The following is a 17,653-nucleotide window of genomic DNA, read 5'->3' on the forward strand; positions in this document are numbered from 1 at the left end:
CAGAACTACAGAGACTCAAAATCACATTATGGCTTCCTTCTATTGTCAAATTGCAGGAGATGCAATATTTGTTAAAGGCAAAATGTGTCCAAAAACTTTTAAATGAATGAATGTTGTGAGGCAGCGACGTCCTGTCCTACACATCAGATTCTACAGACTTAAATAAAAAACAAAAAACTCATTTGCTGCAGATTCCTGCAAAAAAAAACAAACAAACAAACAAAAAAAACAATCACGCCATAGTCATTTTAACATGTTTTTCAATCAAAATAAGAATAATGATGTAAAAATTATCATGATCTCCAATACTGCAAATCATAATCACAATTAGATATTTTTTCTAAATCACTCAGCCCCAACAGAGACTGCACTGTGAAAAAAACAAAGAAGAAGAAGAAGAAGACTACAAACTGCTCTGCAAACAAAGTTAAACTAAAACTAATGTGTTTAGTTTAGTTTGTCTATTTTGGGCTACTGTAGCGTTGCGACCTCCAAAGAAGAGGAACCACACCCTCCATTAATGTAAAGTTCTCCAAGAACACAATAATTCTTATTTTCAGCTGATTTTACAGTAATGAAAACATATTATTATTATATTCCTCTTCTGCCATTAAATACCTTTAAAGTCCCGCAGCAGAAGAATCCGGTGATCCTTTAACCTGACATCACCCCACCTGACAATCTGGACGCAAATGAGCGTCAGATATCCTGGTTAGATTCGACCCGTTGGACAGAGCAAAGTAAATATTAAACCCACATTTATTTCCTGTTTCTGATCAGATGACATCAGTGAGACGGAAACTCGCCCACTTCCTGGTTCTTATCGGACGCTCAGGTACAGCGGGAGCAGGTGAATATGGGAGGGGGAGGAAAGGCTGGAGGTCATTTAGATTTTAATATTAAAGGCCTGCACGTCAGCGTCTCGGTTGGACGTATTTTAAATGTCACTTCTGCACCGCTGAGGTTCAATAATCTGATGGCTTTTGTGCCCTGAATTTTGGCTTCCAGGTGCTTCTTTAGAGGCTGTTTCATAACAAGCTTTAACTACCAAATCCTTCAGTTCAGAGGTGTTTGCCTACATCTGCCTGTTCCAAAATAAGAGTTACATGACCTGAAAAGTTCAACTTCACAAAAAAAACTCTTGCACAGCCCAGTGCTCCCCCTAGTGGCCTGGAGGCCTTCCACTGTGTTGACCGGACGTGCAGCGTTTTTCTGTTTGATCTGTATTTGCAGCTTGTTTGCAGTTACTGTTGTGATGTTTTGTTTTTCTGCAGCGCATTTTTTCATTTGCAGCACATTTCCATCGGTGTATTTGTTTTGGATTTTCGTACGTGGGTTTTGTCTGTTTAATTGATTGATTTTTAACTTTTGCCTCTTGCAGACAGCTCGCCTGGTGAACAACTAGATAAAGTTCAGGGTTTGAGTGTGTGTATGTGTGTGAAAGGGACAAAAGAGATGCTTTAACAGGATTTTCCAACAGGATTTAGTTCCAGGCAGCAGCTGTGTGTGACGTTCGGGATCAGAAACCTACTGAAAAACTTTGGTGCTTTTCTGGGGATTTTTTTCCCTCTAATGTGACGACAAATGGAGTTTAAAAAGTTAAGCCGGGATTTTAAAAAGTTAAAAAAGAGAACATGAGAGGTTGTTAACTCAACATCTCAGATAAAAGACAATAAATGTTGGGATTAAACCTGCTCACTTCACATTTAATCACATCTAAAAACCCACATTAGAGAAGACAAATCCAACAGCACCTGCATCTTTTACCTACTTTTATTCATTTTGAGTAAGATTAGCAGTTATATTTTTGTCATCGTTGTCATTAATATAATCCAGATTCATACAACCTTAGTGGCAGCATGCAGTCAATGCAGCTGTTCCATCCAGTTGTATCACAAATTCGAACCAGATTTTGAGTAAATTAGCGAAAGAAAATGTGAAGGAATGCTTGTTTCCGTCCACTATCATTATGTGATTATTAGGAGTCGTTTCATCAAGATAAGCTGTAGGTGGCCCCAGATTCTCCAGTCAGAAAACCATCATACCTCTGCAGAAAAGGAGGGCAGAACAAGAAAATATGTAAAAAACAGGATGGACGTCAGAGGGTTCCATCACATCTGCGTGGAGAACATCATGGATGAGTTCTAGAACCACGAGGATTGCGAGGAAACAGCTGGTCAGTTCAATGTTCACTATCTCAGAACTTATTCAGAAAAAGTGTATCATCTCTTTTTTGAAAGTGAAAAAACACCTCGGGTAAATGAAAACACATTTCTGCAAAACTGAGGAAGTTTTTTGAATTTTGTTGTTTCTATTATCATTTTCTGAAGTCATACTTCAAAATGTGCATAAAAAAGCATTGATGGAAACATGACCAGTATAGACAGCAGGACTGTAGAATCAAAACTACATGCCTTCATACAAAGCTCTTCACTTCCAACATAAAGATTTTTCTCTTAAGACCGTTTCTTAAAGGTTTGAAACATTCAAACTCAGGTAGTTATTTAGTTATTTGAGCAGAGAGAGGATGACAGCTGAACAGACAAAGATAAAAAACCTTTTCACTGCATGTCCTTGTAAATCCAGCAGGATGTCAGGTACATGATCACAGCTGCTTTCACCTGAAAACTTCAGATCTCTATAAAACCCACATCCAGGGGATAAAAACAAATTCCAGCCTGAATGATGTGGTTTTAACTTTTTCCTCTTTGTGCTTTATTCACTAGATTTCATCTCAATGAACGTGTAACTTCAATGAACAAACTGAATAAAATGATTATTTTCGCTTTATCTCCTTTTTTGGAAAAAAACAATATTTAACTCTAACATCTAGGGTAAAATTAAAGTTAAAGTTAATAAATAAATGTTTAAAAAGTGGAAACATAAATAGTAAAGCTGTGACATTAAAACATGAAAACGATCATAAAGTTCTGCAGGTGGCTCGAGCTTTCATACAACAACACCGACATCTCTCTCTCTCTGTGCCACCATCATTCATCTCTCCACCTGAACCACCGCCTGGCCTTGGTAACCATGGAAACCAGTAAAGTGGAGGGCTCGGTGACTCGCATCATCGCCGGGGACGATGGAGAGGGAAACTGTTATTATGGTTTAAATGATGGTTCAGGGTTTTTATTAACAGTCTCATCTCTGTATGTTCACGATTCATATTATTTATTCTGCTGTTATTTTATTTATTGATCTGAAGTTTGTTTTTATTTAATTTTTTAGATTCTTATGATTAATTGTGTATATTTAGACTTAATTATTTCTCCCATCCTGAAATGTAATTTTATCTCATATTGTTTATAATAAAACTGTTTCTTCTGAAAAACACAGTCGTGATTCAATAATCCTGCTTATTTCAAGAGTAAAATTTATACTGCATTAATGCACTGCATTATTTTGTACTGCACCTGCAACCCTAATCATCCTGCTGAAGTCATGTTTGTGTCCACCTAGTGTATAGTTTGATAAATTTAGTACTTTTAGTTTTACTACTTTTCTACCTGTACTTTTATGAGCTGCTCTAAGTGTGCAATCAATAAAATTTATCTTATCTGATCTAATGAAGTCCAACATTCCCTCTCCTTTCAGCTCTGGTTTGCTTTCCACCAGATCCACAGAACAATATCTGTCTCTTTAGCAGCTACATGCTAAATTTTCTTCACCAGAAGAAAACGATCTTTATCCATTTGCAGTTTGGTGTCGGGCAGTCAGTCAGTGTACAGAGTTTGTTTGCTGCAAACAGCTGCTGGAAACGAGGTTGATGGAAGTAAATTTGCTGTTAAACCAAAATGATGAGCTAAAAGAGGCTAAAAAACTCTGCAAAACGCTGCAGAGTCAGTGAGAATCCTCTGCAGGTTCATCAGTTCTACTTTCATACAACACATCTGAGTCAATACTGATAGAAAACACTGAGTAAAGAGTTTCATTACACAATCCAGGATGGGACTGTGTGTGTGTGTGTGTGTGTGTGTGTGTGTGTGTGTGTGTGTGTGTGTGTGTGTGTACAGTGGGGGTGGTCAATGTAGCGACCTACAGGGGAGGGGAACTTCCCTACTTCCTTACTACCACCACCACCACCACCACCACACACACACACACACACACACACACACACACACACACACACACACACACACACACACACACACACACACACACACACACACACAGCAGCAGAGAGGTAACATAACAGCAGTAAATCAGACCTGAAGCTTCCATCCACCCACAGACGCAGCTCACAGCTCCATGATGTGGACACAAAAGCAGGAAGAAGAAAATTCCAGTGATGATGTCATTTTGTAGGCCAAACTGGAATCCAGTTCCACCACGTCATCCTACTGAAGGTTCCTGCTGGAATTTCTGTTTTGAGTTTTAGATCAATCAAGAAAACTAGCAGGTAGCTGTGATATTTACATATTCTGTCCTGACCAAGTGAAAAAACCTCCATCACCCGCTGGTTTGTGGACTACAGCTACAGGTAGGACTACAACAACACCAAACCTCACCACAGAACCTTGGTAAATTTGGTAAAAACATATCTAATACCTGAACTTTGCACATCAGTCGATAAATACTGATCCAACAACTGCCCAACTGTCCAGTCCAATTCAGGTTATAATCACAAAAAAAGACAACTCAAAGTCTGCTACCAATTTCTTGGCTGACTACAATTTCTGATTTTTTTAAGGGTCGATTCCGATTGTGGTTGATCCTGAATTTTAGTTTTTCTAAGAACGATTATTTACAGCATTCATAAACATTTTTGCAACTTTTTTTTGTAAAATTAAATTGGATGTTCATAATAAAACACTGACTATTAAATAACTTTTACATTTTGTCCAAAGATTCTCTGGGTTGCAGCCAGGCCTTACCATATTATTATATTAATACTGTGTACTAAAGGAAATAAAATCTTGTGAGATTTCGCAGGATCTTGCAGGATGCAATTTCATGTGATCTCATGTGGACAGAGATGTAAACAAATCAGAAACTGATGTGGTGCAACTGTTTGCTGCAGTAAAACTTTGCAGGGAGAAGCAAAATTAAACAAGTCTGGATGAGAAAATGTTTGAAGAGTCGCATCAAGGCAGGATATTTATTCTTTAGCCACAACAGGAGGTCCATCTCCTTTTTATCCTGGTCTTGGAGTCTATTGCTACGCCAACGCTGTTGTGGCTGTGACGTTACCGTCTATGTTACAGCCCACATGACGTGACCATCATTGTGGAGCATGTGCGTCAATTTGAGCCGAACAGAACTGGATATGTGACACCGACCAGACGGTCATCCTGAAAATCGACTGGTTCTGATTTGGCTGGTCGATCGGTGCATCCTTAGTTTCTAGTGAGACCGGAAACTCCGGGAGAAACTCCACCTGGGAAACACACCTCCTGACACGTACTTCAGACTCCAGAGACCCTCTGCTGACCACAGGCGGCTACAATAATGCAGACTTTGCAATGTGAGACTGACCTTAAAATTTGACATTCAGGATGCTGCTTGGAAGTAGCAGGACCCCATTTAGGGGCCGATACATTCGTATTGATTAGTACCAATATATCTGATTGATGCACAGACTTGCATACTGGCGTTGGGTGATATTTTAAAATTTTCCAATCACCCACCATCAGCCCATCAAGCAGTGACGGAAATATATCTGTTCTATATACCTCCCACCTCCTCTCATCTTTCCACATACCAATCACCAACTCTGGTTTGGTTGAAATAAATTCTGAATTTACTGTGTTAAATGTTTAAAGAATCGGACTCTGCGGGCCTGTTTCCTCTCACTCCTCAGCTGGCTCAGAGTATTCATGGTCCGGCTGAGTGGGAGTGTGTGAGAGCAGCAGCTGTCCCTCTGCAGACCATTACATCAGCAAAATAAAATATATCGCCCCAAAAATCGGCCAAAAAACCCCAAACTGGTCGTGGATTCAGCCCTTCGTCAAAAGGTGATATATTCATTAAATCACCAAACACTACTGCATACCTGCCAACACCTAATGCTGCATTTTAAACACTGGTATCAGACAAACATACTGTATTATCTCATGTTAATCAATTATTAATCGATCATTAAATTAACTGCTAACTATTTTAATAATTGATTAACTGATTTGAATCATTTTTTGATTTAAAAAAAAATCTGAATTCTTTAATTTTTGCTTCTAAATGTGAATATTTTTTGGTTTCTTTACTCCTTTCTGACAATAAACTGAATATCTTTGGGTTGTGAGTAAAAGAAGACATTTGACAACATCATCTTCTGCTGATTGACACTTTTCACCATTTTATGATACTTTCAAACAAACAACAATTAATCAATAAATCAAGAAGATAATCAACCAATGAATCGACAAGTAAAATAATTGTCAGTTGCAGCCCTAGATGTGTTGAAACCATAGACATAAACCAAGTAAACCTTCAGTAAAATAAAAATCAAACATACTGCTGGCCATCAAACTCTCTTACTCCTTGTTTCATTTTCAGAGCTGTTGGCTCAGTGGTTGTTCACCAATCAGACGATCAGATGCTCGACCAGCTGAGCTGCGGGGGCACCACAGACTTGGTTAACTTTGTCCACACACTGTTCAGTTCTCAGTAATAATTTCACTTCTTCTGCAGTACGTCTTCGTGTGAATTTTAAAAATAACTGTTCCATGAAAAACCTTTACAGAGAGACACGATTGGTACGACTGACAGGTCTCTCGACCTATCGATCCTCACCTCAGCCTGCCAGGTTTATCAATCAAACACTTTCATGAAACACACACACACAGACAGAGAGCAGCACTGAGAAACAAACTGACCACCCCGCTGTTAGCACTTGAATTGGCCAAATACATCGAACAGATCTGCACACAGAGGCAAAGTAAATGTTTCACATCCTGAGATTTTTTTTTTTGAACTTTGATACACAAATTTGCACAATTCACAATCAGCAAGCCATCTAACCTCTGAGGGAACCAGGGCTGAACCTAACAATTATTTTTAAACAATCAAGCTAATAATTACTTTTTAGATTAATCAATTAATCCACTGATTAATCTAATAGTATTTTTAATAACTGAATTAATTTAACAATTGATTTTCACGATCAGATGCTCGACCAGCGGAGCTGCAGGGGCACCACGGTACCGGTTAACTTTGTCCACACACAGTTCTGTTCTCAGTAAAAATTTCACTTCTTCTGCAGCACGTCTTCGTGTGAATTTTCATAATAACTGTTCCTTGAAAAACTTTTACAGAGTTCGGAAACATGATTAGTACGACTGACAGGTCTCTTGACCAATCCAAGCTCACCTCAGCCTGCCAGGTTTATTGATCAGACACCTTCATCACACACACACACACACACACACACACACACACACACACACACACACACATTGAGCGGCTCTGAGAAACAAACTGACCACTCTGCCGTTACACACAGCTGTGAAACAGGAAGTGAGAAGCGCTGACACAGCAACACCAACCAGGAAGTGACATTCCCTGTGAAAAGACTTTTCCTCCTCAACCAGTGACCAGAGACAACAAGTGAAAGTATGAGTCTGTGCTACATCGATCAATCTGTCCAGAACAAAATATCTAACCAGTCCCAACAATCTATCAATCAGTTCATCAAATCAACCAGTCAATAAATCAATCAATCATTTACTGGAAGGGTGATAAAGTAACAGCAGCAGGAGTTATTGGTTAAAATGAGAGCATCATCAGGGTTTCCTCTACCCGTCGTCATGCCCTGCAAAACAGGTGCTGCAAAGTGTGTGTGTGTGTGTGTGTGTGTGTGTGTGTGTGTGTGTGTGTGTGTGTGTGTGTGTGTGTGTGTGTGTGTGTTGCGGTACACACAGGTGGTGCGTTCAGTGCGAGCGGTAAAACCAGTAGATGGTGAGAGATAAAGTCGAGCTGAGAGCAGATGCCTGAACTACATGTGGAGCCAGACAATCAAAAACCTACCAAACAAATCATGATCGAAGAGAATTATGTTCCTTGAATAATGAAGGGGACATTTCCTTGGTATTATGCCTTTGGATCTCATTATTCTGATATTTTCTCACAGTGCTAACATGCTAAGTCATACTGGCTTTGCAATAAGTGGTCAGAACTACAACCTGGTAATCTTTTCTTATTTATGAATAGGGCTGGGGGAAAAAACAACAACAACAACAACAACAATCGATTCAAATCGATTGTCCAAAGCAACCAGCCTGTGACAAGATCTTCTAGCCTGAGATCTCATAGTGCAAGATCTTGTGGGGCAAGTTTTCACAAATTTTGCTGTTGATCAGGACAAAAAAAGTACATGATTAATGATAATGTTGTTGTAAATTCTTAATGTAAACATTAATATTTTGAAAAAAAGCACCAGGTCAGAGGGTTCAATTACACAACCGTACAATTTACAGCATTAGTTCTCTGAGAATATCTTGCATATCCAAGCAAAATTGGTATTGTAACTTAAATATCCCCATCCAACTTGATATTGAATTGAATCAAATTGTGACTCAAATCGAACTGGGACCTTTTGAATCGGATTAAATCAATTCAGGAAATCTGACTCGACACCCATCCACCCATTTCTCTGACGCTTGTTTCACATCATAAAAATTATTTTGTGAACTCTGATACACAAATTAGCACAATTCACAAACAGCAAGGAATCTTTACAACACTGACTTCTTAGGGAACTAGGGCTATACCTGATCATTTATTAATCCATTAATCCATTGTTTAATCCAACAGTTATTTTTAGTTACTCAGTTGATATAACAATTAATTTACCTAAAATACTTAAATACTCGTCTCAGTAATATTTCAATATTTTTATTAAATCAGAATCCTGAAAAATAAGACGCTAAAGCAGATGGATGATCTGTGACTGACGAGCAATAGCATGGCTGGCTGGCTCGCATGTTAACAGTCAGCTTGCCAGTTTCAGTAGTTCACCAATAAATCCTACAAGTTGTTGCTACGTCACCTACAGAAATAAATATTTATCAAAGTTACATGCATGAATGTCAAATGTGCCAAATCTGGTGTGTCTGGGCCTTATCCTATGAGGAACCCATAATAAGATTTTTTTTTCTAAATTACAAGAAAAATGGACAACTTTAAATTTTGAACATTTATCATCAATTCCCCTCAACGATCAGAGAAAAGAGGCCAAACGAAGTCTGCAAAATGTACCTTCTGGTCGACAATGGAGCAGACGAGCTCCCTGACAGCAGACAGTGAGTGGTCTCCGGGGTCGAGGGTCACTGTCTCCCTGGTGAGTCCGATCTGAAGCAGGAAGGAGACTCCGTGGATGGAGCCCCGCGAGTTTGTGCGGCTGGGTGCCGTCTGGCTGCCATTGGACAGACGGCTGCAGAGCGTGGCGGGCGGGCTGGGGGACGGCGACGGGGTCGGTGGGGCAGCATGATGAGGGAGGACAGGGAAAGAGCGCGGGGAGGCTGGCGGTGGTGGCGGGCTGTTGTCGGCCGACATTGGCTGCTATCTGTGATGTTGTCCAGGTGGGAGAAAAGCGTCACAGCTGAACGACATCCAAAATAATTGTGTCCGACCGCTCAGGTTTGTTAGTCAGTCAAGTGTTTTCTGTCAACTGCTTTGACTCAATTCACATTTCTCACCACTCAAATCCTGCAGGAAAGGTTTCCTCTCACTGCCGGGCATCTCTGAGGTACAAACAAACAAAACTTATCTGTGAGGTAACAGCTCAGAATCCTCCAAAGTTCAGCTGTAAAGAGTTTTAGAACAGTTCAATCATCAGGCCTCCTGCTGGGTGACGCTGCGGAAACTCTGCAGATCTGTGGTTTCTCTTATCTCTTTTCACCAGCTGCATCTGTGGAGAGACGAAGACAGTATGTTCAAGAATTATTCCAAAAAGTTTAATTTTCCATACATATATATAAAATATTAGTACAATTTAAGTCTTAAGTATACATATTAATTAGGATTTTTTTTTCATACCTCCCTGACATTTTACTAGGGTAAGTGGTATTATGGTGGCATTTGTGTCAACAGGCTCAACTCAACTTTACTTCACTGTACTTTTATACTCTGTAGGTGGAGCTGATCGTCATAGCAACAGTATTCCCACATCTGGATTACATAATCTGGATGCAAAAAAAATTTAACTATTCCATTATAGTTACAGATAAATCAGTAAAAATGGGGATTATTAGTAGGATTATCTTAAAATCAATCTTAAATTAAAGAACAGTATACTACCATTCACAGTGCAAACACAGTTACTGATTCATGATCATGGCCTCCAGTGAAGAAATGCTTTACTGGGTGGAAATACATTGTCTTTAAATCAATTAAATAATCAATAAATTGTGCAAAACGAAAGGACAAACTAATAAACACAACGACCGACATAAAACACTTGCAGCAATGATTAATCTTTTATTATTGACTGTCAAATTAATTTGCATCTGTTTTGATAATTGAATAACTGTTCTGTTCATTTTTTCATTATAAAAAGTCCAATTTTTTTCATTATCAGTTAATCAGTTTATCAACTGATTAGTTGTTTGGTCCATAAAATATCAGAAAATGGTGAAAAAATATGGAAACAGGGGTCCTCAGTCAACAAAAAAATTACCATTTACATAATTTTGATGTTTTCTTACAAAAATGACTCTAACCAATTAATTAACTATTATCAAAATAGTTAGCAATTTATTCAATAATCACTTAATAATTGATCGTTATATTAATTGTTGCAGTTGATCTGGTTTAACTTTCAGATCCCGGGCCAACTGATCTGTAATGAAATCCATAAAATGTCTTTGCAGTCAGGATTTGAAAATCTTGGACAAAAATCAAATGAGGTGCCATCATTTTATATAAGATTATCAGTTTTGCAAACTTTATTGATCCTCATGATGTAAAGCTTGTGTTTAAATGGACGTCCTCCTCAGCTGTTCTGCAAATACATCATGAGAGAACAGAGCTGCAGCTGATCCAGCAGTCAGAGCAGCTTCAAGTTTAACTTACAGTCTGCAAAACATCTTTTTCTCAGGCAGGTTTTTTTTTTTACTGGATTTTTTGGGCTGATGCTGATATCAATAATAGGGAAGAAAATCAATTCTATATACACACATTTTTTTGCAATAATCCCTCAAACACTGACAAAGTTACGTAATGAATATTTTACACTTTTACAGTAAACTTTATTGTCCAAAATGCTATCAGGGCATTTAAACAGCTTTCACCAGTATTTTTTCTTATATGCATTATATTCTGCTTGAAAAAAAAAAATCATAGAGGTGCATCACAGACGACATACAGTATATGTCGATACCAATACAACTGCAACAGGCCAATATCAGGCTGATCATATCGTTGGCTGATATACTGATCAGGCTTTAGATTAAACTGTCCAGATCAATTAATCTGACTAATCTACTGAAACTAACTCATGGTCAGAGTAAATTTAAGATTCATTAAAGTCCATACATGACTATATCGCCTTGAATAATAATGCAGACTGTACACTCTTTATTGAAATTTTATTTTTCCATGTTGTTCACCTGTTTTAGGAGGACAACAGAACTAATGCAACACAAAAACATCATTTTTTATTGTTACTGTTAGTATCAGTAATGCTTGATTTTCATACCTGTACCGCATCTCTGTCTGGGTTGTAGCTCATATAGATTTTAAACAGATAATAAAATACCTGCAGTGTAAAACTGACAGTATATAAAAGTTTGAGCAGAGATCAACAGGCTGTCAGCTTCTTCTTTCACACAGATGTAAAGTTAAAAGCATCGTTACCTCTGAGAGCAGCGGGGCGGTTTTTCCGCTTCCATCAGGGGCAGAAGACGAGCAGAGAAAAATGTGCGTTAAAGTCTCATCCAGCGGAGCTCGGAGCGCTCAGCGGCTGGATTTAACGAGCTGGTCCCGGCCGGTCCGCTCAGCTGCACCCGGTCCTCCGGGTCTGGAAGGACGAGTAAAAACTGGAGGGCTAAACCGTTGGGAGACTTTTATTGTTGTCTCGTTTCTCTCCAAACTTCCTCACAGACGAGCAGCGGTTCAGCCGACCAGCTCGAGGTTCATGCGGATCTGATTATCACCGACAAACACACAGAAACAAACTACCGACACACCGGAGAGGAGGGGCGACGACAAGACGTCTCACTCTGACGGGTTTTCAGTGGACCGGACAACTGGAGTCTCTACATGCCAAAATACAACAAGCTAGCTAGAATGAAAAACAGCAAGTCCCGTGAAACTATGAAAGTATTAACAGTATATAAAATTGCTTAAGAGTTAATCTAAAGAGCGTTTAACACTGTACTTTCTTATACAGTTATTTTTTCCCCAAGACCATTCTGTCTAGTCCCACCCCATTGTCCCGTGATTGGCCAGTAATCATTAAAGTGGTCAATTTTGTCCATAAACAATGTTGTTTTCCTGAATTTACCCAATTAATTGTTGCTCCTAATATCTACCTTTTCATACTGCACTTATCCCCAGGCTAATGGAGCTGTTAGCCCCAGGCTAATTCAGGCTAATGGAGTTAGTTAGTTAGTTACAGGCTAATGGAGCTGTTAGCCCCTACTACTCTGCTGTGATTGGCCAGTACTCCTTTAAAGGGTGTACTTTGCCCATAAACCACGATCTTTTCCATGTGCTACCCAACTAGTTTTTGTTCCGAACCTACTTGAAAATAAATTTTGTCACACTCCTTTTAGCCTCAAGCTAATGGAGCTGTTAGCCCCAGGCTAATGGAGCAGTAAGTCCCAAGCTAATGGAGTTGTTAGCCCCCGTTGCAGTGGTTAGCATTCTCCTCAAGCAGGGCCTTTCTGTATGAAGTTTGCACGTTCTCCTGGTGCTTGTGTGGGTTTCCTTCAGTTCCCCCCACCATCAAAAACATGTTTGTTTGGTAAATTCCATAATAACCCCTGACTGATGTGCAGGTTTACAACTGGAGTTGATCCCCAGGTGCTGCACACCCTCACACACCTGTACTCCGTGTCTCACACTGTGAGATACTGAGAGAACGTTCCTTCAAATTACTAACTTTTTTATACCTCAGAGTGATTCATATTTTAAACCATAGACGATCTTTGCCTGGTCCCTGCCATTGAATTTCATGAGATTAATCTGTGGCGCCACCTCCTGATGGAAATACTCCATTACCCAAAGTGCAACTCTGGTGATCTTATCAAAATTTTTAAAATTAGTTAGGCTGAGGAAGCAACTTAAGTAAAAGTAGCAATACTACAGTGCAATAATAGTCTGCTGAGTATTACAATAAATACATGCTTAAAGTATATTATATTATATTATATTATATTATATTATATTATATTATATCAAATAACTGCAGTGAAAGAAAAAATACTGTATTCTTCCTGAAATGTTGTGTAGTAGAAGTAAAGTAGAGGAAAATAGAAATAATTAAAGTACAGCAACCTCAAAATTGGTCTTAAGTACACTACTAAATAGTATACTTTAAGTATACTGTTTAGTAAGCCTGTTATAAGTACTTAGTTTCTCTTTGTCACTGAATTCAAAATATTGTGAGATGTAAATTAACTATAATTATGTTTTTTTATTATTGTTTTTTAATTAATAACTTTAATTTTATTATAGTGTTGTACTTATTATCGAGGTATGTTATAGTAGCATAAAAATGTAGTGCACTGTAAAGTAACACAACCAAACACACACCAGCATTTAATAAGTAAACAGTTTTAATTTCCTTGATGATTATAAAATAAATGAACCTGACTTTGTGGAGAGTTTTTAAGATCTGTTCTCTGCAGTAAAATCTGAGTTTTTATTTTCTAAAGTGCCCAGTGTTTCCAGGCTCTCCAGCTCTTCAACACTGCAGTGAGTCCAGCAGGCAGGCGGGCCTTTTCCTGAGCTGCTGTGTGTATAATAATAATATATTGTTCCCGTCTCAGGCACCTTTATCTGCATCTATTGTCCCGAGCAGCACTGCAGCCGGCCCAGGGTAAATACTGAAGGGTCTGTTGCCACGGTTCAACCCCGCTCTGACAGGAATCCTGAGGTTCACAGATTGGCTGACCGCGGATGAGAGGAAAACATCTCACACACAGGAGCACAATGAAAACTGAAGGTCAAAGGTCACATGAGAGGGAAATTAAACTAACAAACTAATTAAAGTAAGAAGAGCAAGCAGAAACACAACAAACTATTATTGTCCTCTTGAAATTTAGACTGTTAAATCTGTTGTTGTTGTTGTGGTGTAAGGCAGTTATGACAGGCCTCAGTGCACACTTCCTGTTTCATGGCGAGACATCAAACTCGACACCACGCCACAGCTGTGCCGTTAAACAATAGCTAAATGCTGAAATCTTGCTTGATCACAAACTAGACTAGAGTTCATTAACATACAATGTGTGGAAAATGGCAAAATTCAACTTCCTGTTTGGGTTTAGGCTGTGGCTCCAAGAGGCTTTTTTATGACACATGTCCCTACCGATTTCTCTATATGTAGATGAAACATACCGCAGGGGCTGCTCCACTGAAATGTTGTAGGTGGCGTTATGGAGCCATTTTGCAACACTGACAAAATATTGTTTCTATTTGATCTGAAGCTTTCAAACACTGAATTTCAACACTTTAAACTTTTTTTTAAACATAACACTCATCTGACAGAGGAACAGGTCAGAGGAAATGAGGGCGATACTACAGCAATCTATACGCCTGCTATGGGAAATAATTTAGTTTCCATTATATTAGTTAAGTGTAAATTAAAATCTGGTACTTCTTTATGCATTTAATTGGTGAAAAATATGTTTTAATTACATTTAATTGAGTACAGATGTTTATCTTGTGCTTCTTGTAGTCGTCCGGCAGATGGTGCCGTTTGTTTTATTCGCTAACAGACAGCAGTGAGAACCAATCAGCAGTCGCTTAGACTCAGAGCGGAAACGGAAGTACACGGTCGTTGTTTTTTTTGTTTGTTTTTTTCGGAGCTGTCGGTTGTTTTCTCCTCTCTCCATCAGGCGGCTACGGGAGCGACTTTGAATCAGGATGGAGTATAAACTGATCATGGCGGTGTCCGGCTTCCCCAGCCTCTACGACACCAACTCTCTGACCTACAGAGACCTGAACATGAGGAGCGACGCCTGGAGACAAGTGGCGGAGATCGTCGGTGTTCCCGGTGAGTCCCCCGGGTTTTCATCCGTTTAATCACCGACATTAACTGTCTGTTTGACACATGAGGGAGATTTAATGTGGCTGCGAAGCGAGACTCCGTCAAAACTCTTTATTTTGTCCGATTTTTAACGAACGGCCTCTTTGAAAAGATCAAAACAATACGAGTCCGTCACTCAATACTGTCCGACTCTCTGTGTGTCCCAGCTGACAACACATTGGTTCCTACTGAAGACTTAAATCTATAAAAACATCTTCATTTTGTTTTGTTTTAATTAATCTGTTTATAATTTTTGGCAAATTCCACATGCATCACCTATATGTGTATTTACACGTGTATATTTTTTAATATATTTTCCAATTCATATTCTTAGGGAGAAGTCCTTAGATAAAAATGAAACTTTGTTAGTATCAAGTTAAGTGCAAATACCTCAAATGTGTAACTGTGTACCGTACTTTAATGTACTCAGTTTCATTCTGCTGCTGGCAAACAGAGCCTTTGTTTGTGTTTTTAGTGACTAACTAGAGGCATTATGTGCAGGTTTTGACAATAAGATGGATAAAAATTTACCTGATTTATTATTGACAATAGTGATTACTCTCTGTATTACTGTTTTGAATAATTTTTTGAATTTCTTTCTGTCTGTCTTTCTATGAAATGTTATGGTAAATATTTAATTTATTTCTTTTTCTTTTTTTTCCCTGTTAGAATCAGAATGCAGGAGGAAGTGGAAGATGTTGAGGGACCAGCACCGGAGGGAAAGGCAGCGGGAGAAAGAGAGACGTGAGAGCGGCATCGGGCTCTTTAACTACCGGCCATGGAGATATTCAGCCATCCTGTCGTTTTTAAACCCGTTTATCGACGCCAGAGCTGCAGGCACCAACGGCTGGGCTCTGAACCCACAGCCCCCGCTGCTGCAGGCGTCTGACATGGTGGGCTGCAGCACGACCACCGAGACACGGAGCGACGATGACGACAATTACGGTTTGTAGAGTTTCCCCAAATATTGGATTGAGGTTGTGGGGACAGTGTGATTCTTGGGAATGTTTCTCAAATTCAGATATGTTTAATTAGTTTGTCCATTGCTAAAGGGATAGTTCAGATTTTTTGCAGGAGTATCGGTGTAAGTAGCAGAGCAATGTTCTGCTGTGGACGATATCAGTGTAAGTTTATGCTGTATTTAGAATTGTTTCACTGCTTTTCCTTTCTGTCAGACAGGCTTGTCACTCATTAGATTGATCTATTTATCCAGATCGATTGATTGCTTTACTCCAATCTGTTAGTCAAACAGAAAACTAATTGGAAAAAAACACTTAAAATATTTTATGATTTTATAGCTCATTAACAAATGATCTTCATGTGCACATTTTTCTCTCTGTGGTTCTGTTGGATCACAGCTGTGGGATGAAAATGAAGCCTGATTGTTTTCTCTGTTTCTGTAGGCATCGCTGTAGCAGACGCTACAACAACAACATTATCATCATCATCATCTTCATCAGAGTTTGTTCAGAGGAAGCGGCCGTTTGCTGACAGCAGAGACCCCGTCAGACTGAAAGAAGCGAAGATCGAGGTGACGTCAGACGCTGCAGCAACAGACGACAGTTTACAGACACAACAGGTCCAGCAGGTCAACGTGAGGGAGCTGGTGGAGATGGTGATGCAGTCAGTTACGTCTTTAGCTTCGTCCTTAGCTTCTTCACAATCTTCCTCGCAGCCATCAGACCAGATGATGGTTCCCACGCAGGTCTCCCCCGTGCTTCTGCAGCCCGACCCGCAGCAACGCGTCCTGCCGCTGTCCCGCCTCACCCACCTGAAGACAGAGGAGCCGGAGGTGGTGGAGGTGGAGGTGTCAGACCAAACCGACGGGGAGGATGAGGAGTGTCGCACGTTGTCTCCCCGCCCTCCCAGAATGAGGAGGAGGAGCACAGACGGTCTGCTGGAGGAGCACCTGAGGAGGATGGAGGCCCGGGAGAATCAGAGGGAGCGGGACACGGAGCAGAGGGACGATGTGACAATGTTCTTGCTGAGCCTCGCTCCCGCCATGAGACGACTCCCCGCCGAGAAACAGTCGTGGCTCAGAACCAGGATCCAGCAGCTGGTACATGAGGCCGAGTTTGGACCGATGAGTTTCCAGTGATCCCAAAATATTTCACATTTTTATAAATACTGTACGAATCACAGACTGATGGATGATTCAATAATAATTTAAGTTGCCTACGGTGGAGGTCATTTTTTCCATTTTTATAAAACTGTTACTGAACTTCTCATTAACCATGTTTTTGTGCTGTTTTTAATAAAATCCTCTTGGAACTGTCTTTTTTTTCTTTGTGTATGAATTCATACACAGTAAAAATGGCTTTAAAGGGAGAGTACGTATTATTTTAAGTGTGGTTGCATGAGGTACGTGTCCATAGTCAGTGTATTATCTGCAGTAGATGAAGGTTGGTAGTTTGGAGAAGCAGCAGGTGGATCAGTGTAGGAAGCTAAGCAACATATGGC

General features: G+C 39.6%; 2 protein-coding genes across 2 annotated transcripts in view; one reads left to right on the forward strand and one right to left on the reverse strand.

Annotated features, from left to right (window-relative positions):
- Positions 1-12,403, reverse strand: part of LOC146314864 (serine/threonine-protein kinase D3-like) — a 47,394-nt gene extending 34,991 nt beyond the window's left edge. The window contains exons 1-2 of the mRNA XM_084737237.1: positions 11,797-12,403; positions 9,199-9,850 (exon numbers count right to left, since the gene is read on the reverse strand). Coding sequence (XP_084593363.1) covers positions 9,199-9,495 — 297 coding nt within the window. The 5' untranslated portion in view covers positions 9,496-9,850; positions 11,797-12,403. The remainder of the gene's footprint in view (positions 1-9,198; positions 9,851-11,796) is intronic.
- A 2,513-nt stretch (positions 12,404-14,916) lies between these two features.
- LOC146314865 (uncharacterized) lies at positions 14,917-17,469 on the forward strand. Its single transcript, XM_084737506.1, has 3 exons — positions 14,917-15,160; positions 15,863-16,138; positions 16,597-17,469. The coding sequence occupies exons 1-3, from the start codon at positions 15,031-15,033 to the stop codon at positions 17,289-17,291; spliced, it is 1,101 nt and encodes a 366-aa protein (XP_084593632.1). The 5' UTR covers positions 14,917-15,030; the 3' UTR covers positions 17,292-17,469.
- Positions 17,470-17,653: the final 184 nt, after the last annotated feature.

The sequence above is a fragment of the Lutjanus erythropterus genome, chromosome 15 (genome assembly GCF_056507025.1).
Source record: "Lutjanus erythropterus isolate fLutEry1 chromosome 15, fLutEry1.hap2, whole genome shotgun sequence".
Classification (NCBI taxonomy): domain Eukaryota; kingdom Metazoa; phylum Chordata; class Actinopteri; order Lutjaniformes; family Lutjanidae; genus Lutjanus; species Lutjanus erythropterus.

Excerpts from the sequence above, each read along its gene's own strand:
- LOC146314865 (XM_084737506.1), top strand. The coding sequence starts at position 15,031 with ATGGAGTATAAACTGATCATGGCGGTGTCCGGCTTCCCCAGCCTCTAC. Across the intron at positions 15,161-15,862 it reads GGAGATCGTCGGTGTTCCCG|AATCAGAATGCAGGAGGAAG; the intron begins GTGAGTCCCCCG and ends TTTCCCTGTTAG. Across the intron at positions 16,139-16,596 it reads CGACGATGACGACAATTACG|GCATCGCTGTAGCAGACGCT; the intron begins GTTTGTAGAGTT and ends CTGTTTCTGTAG.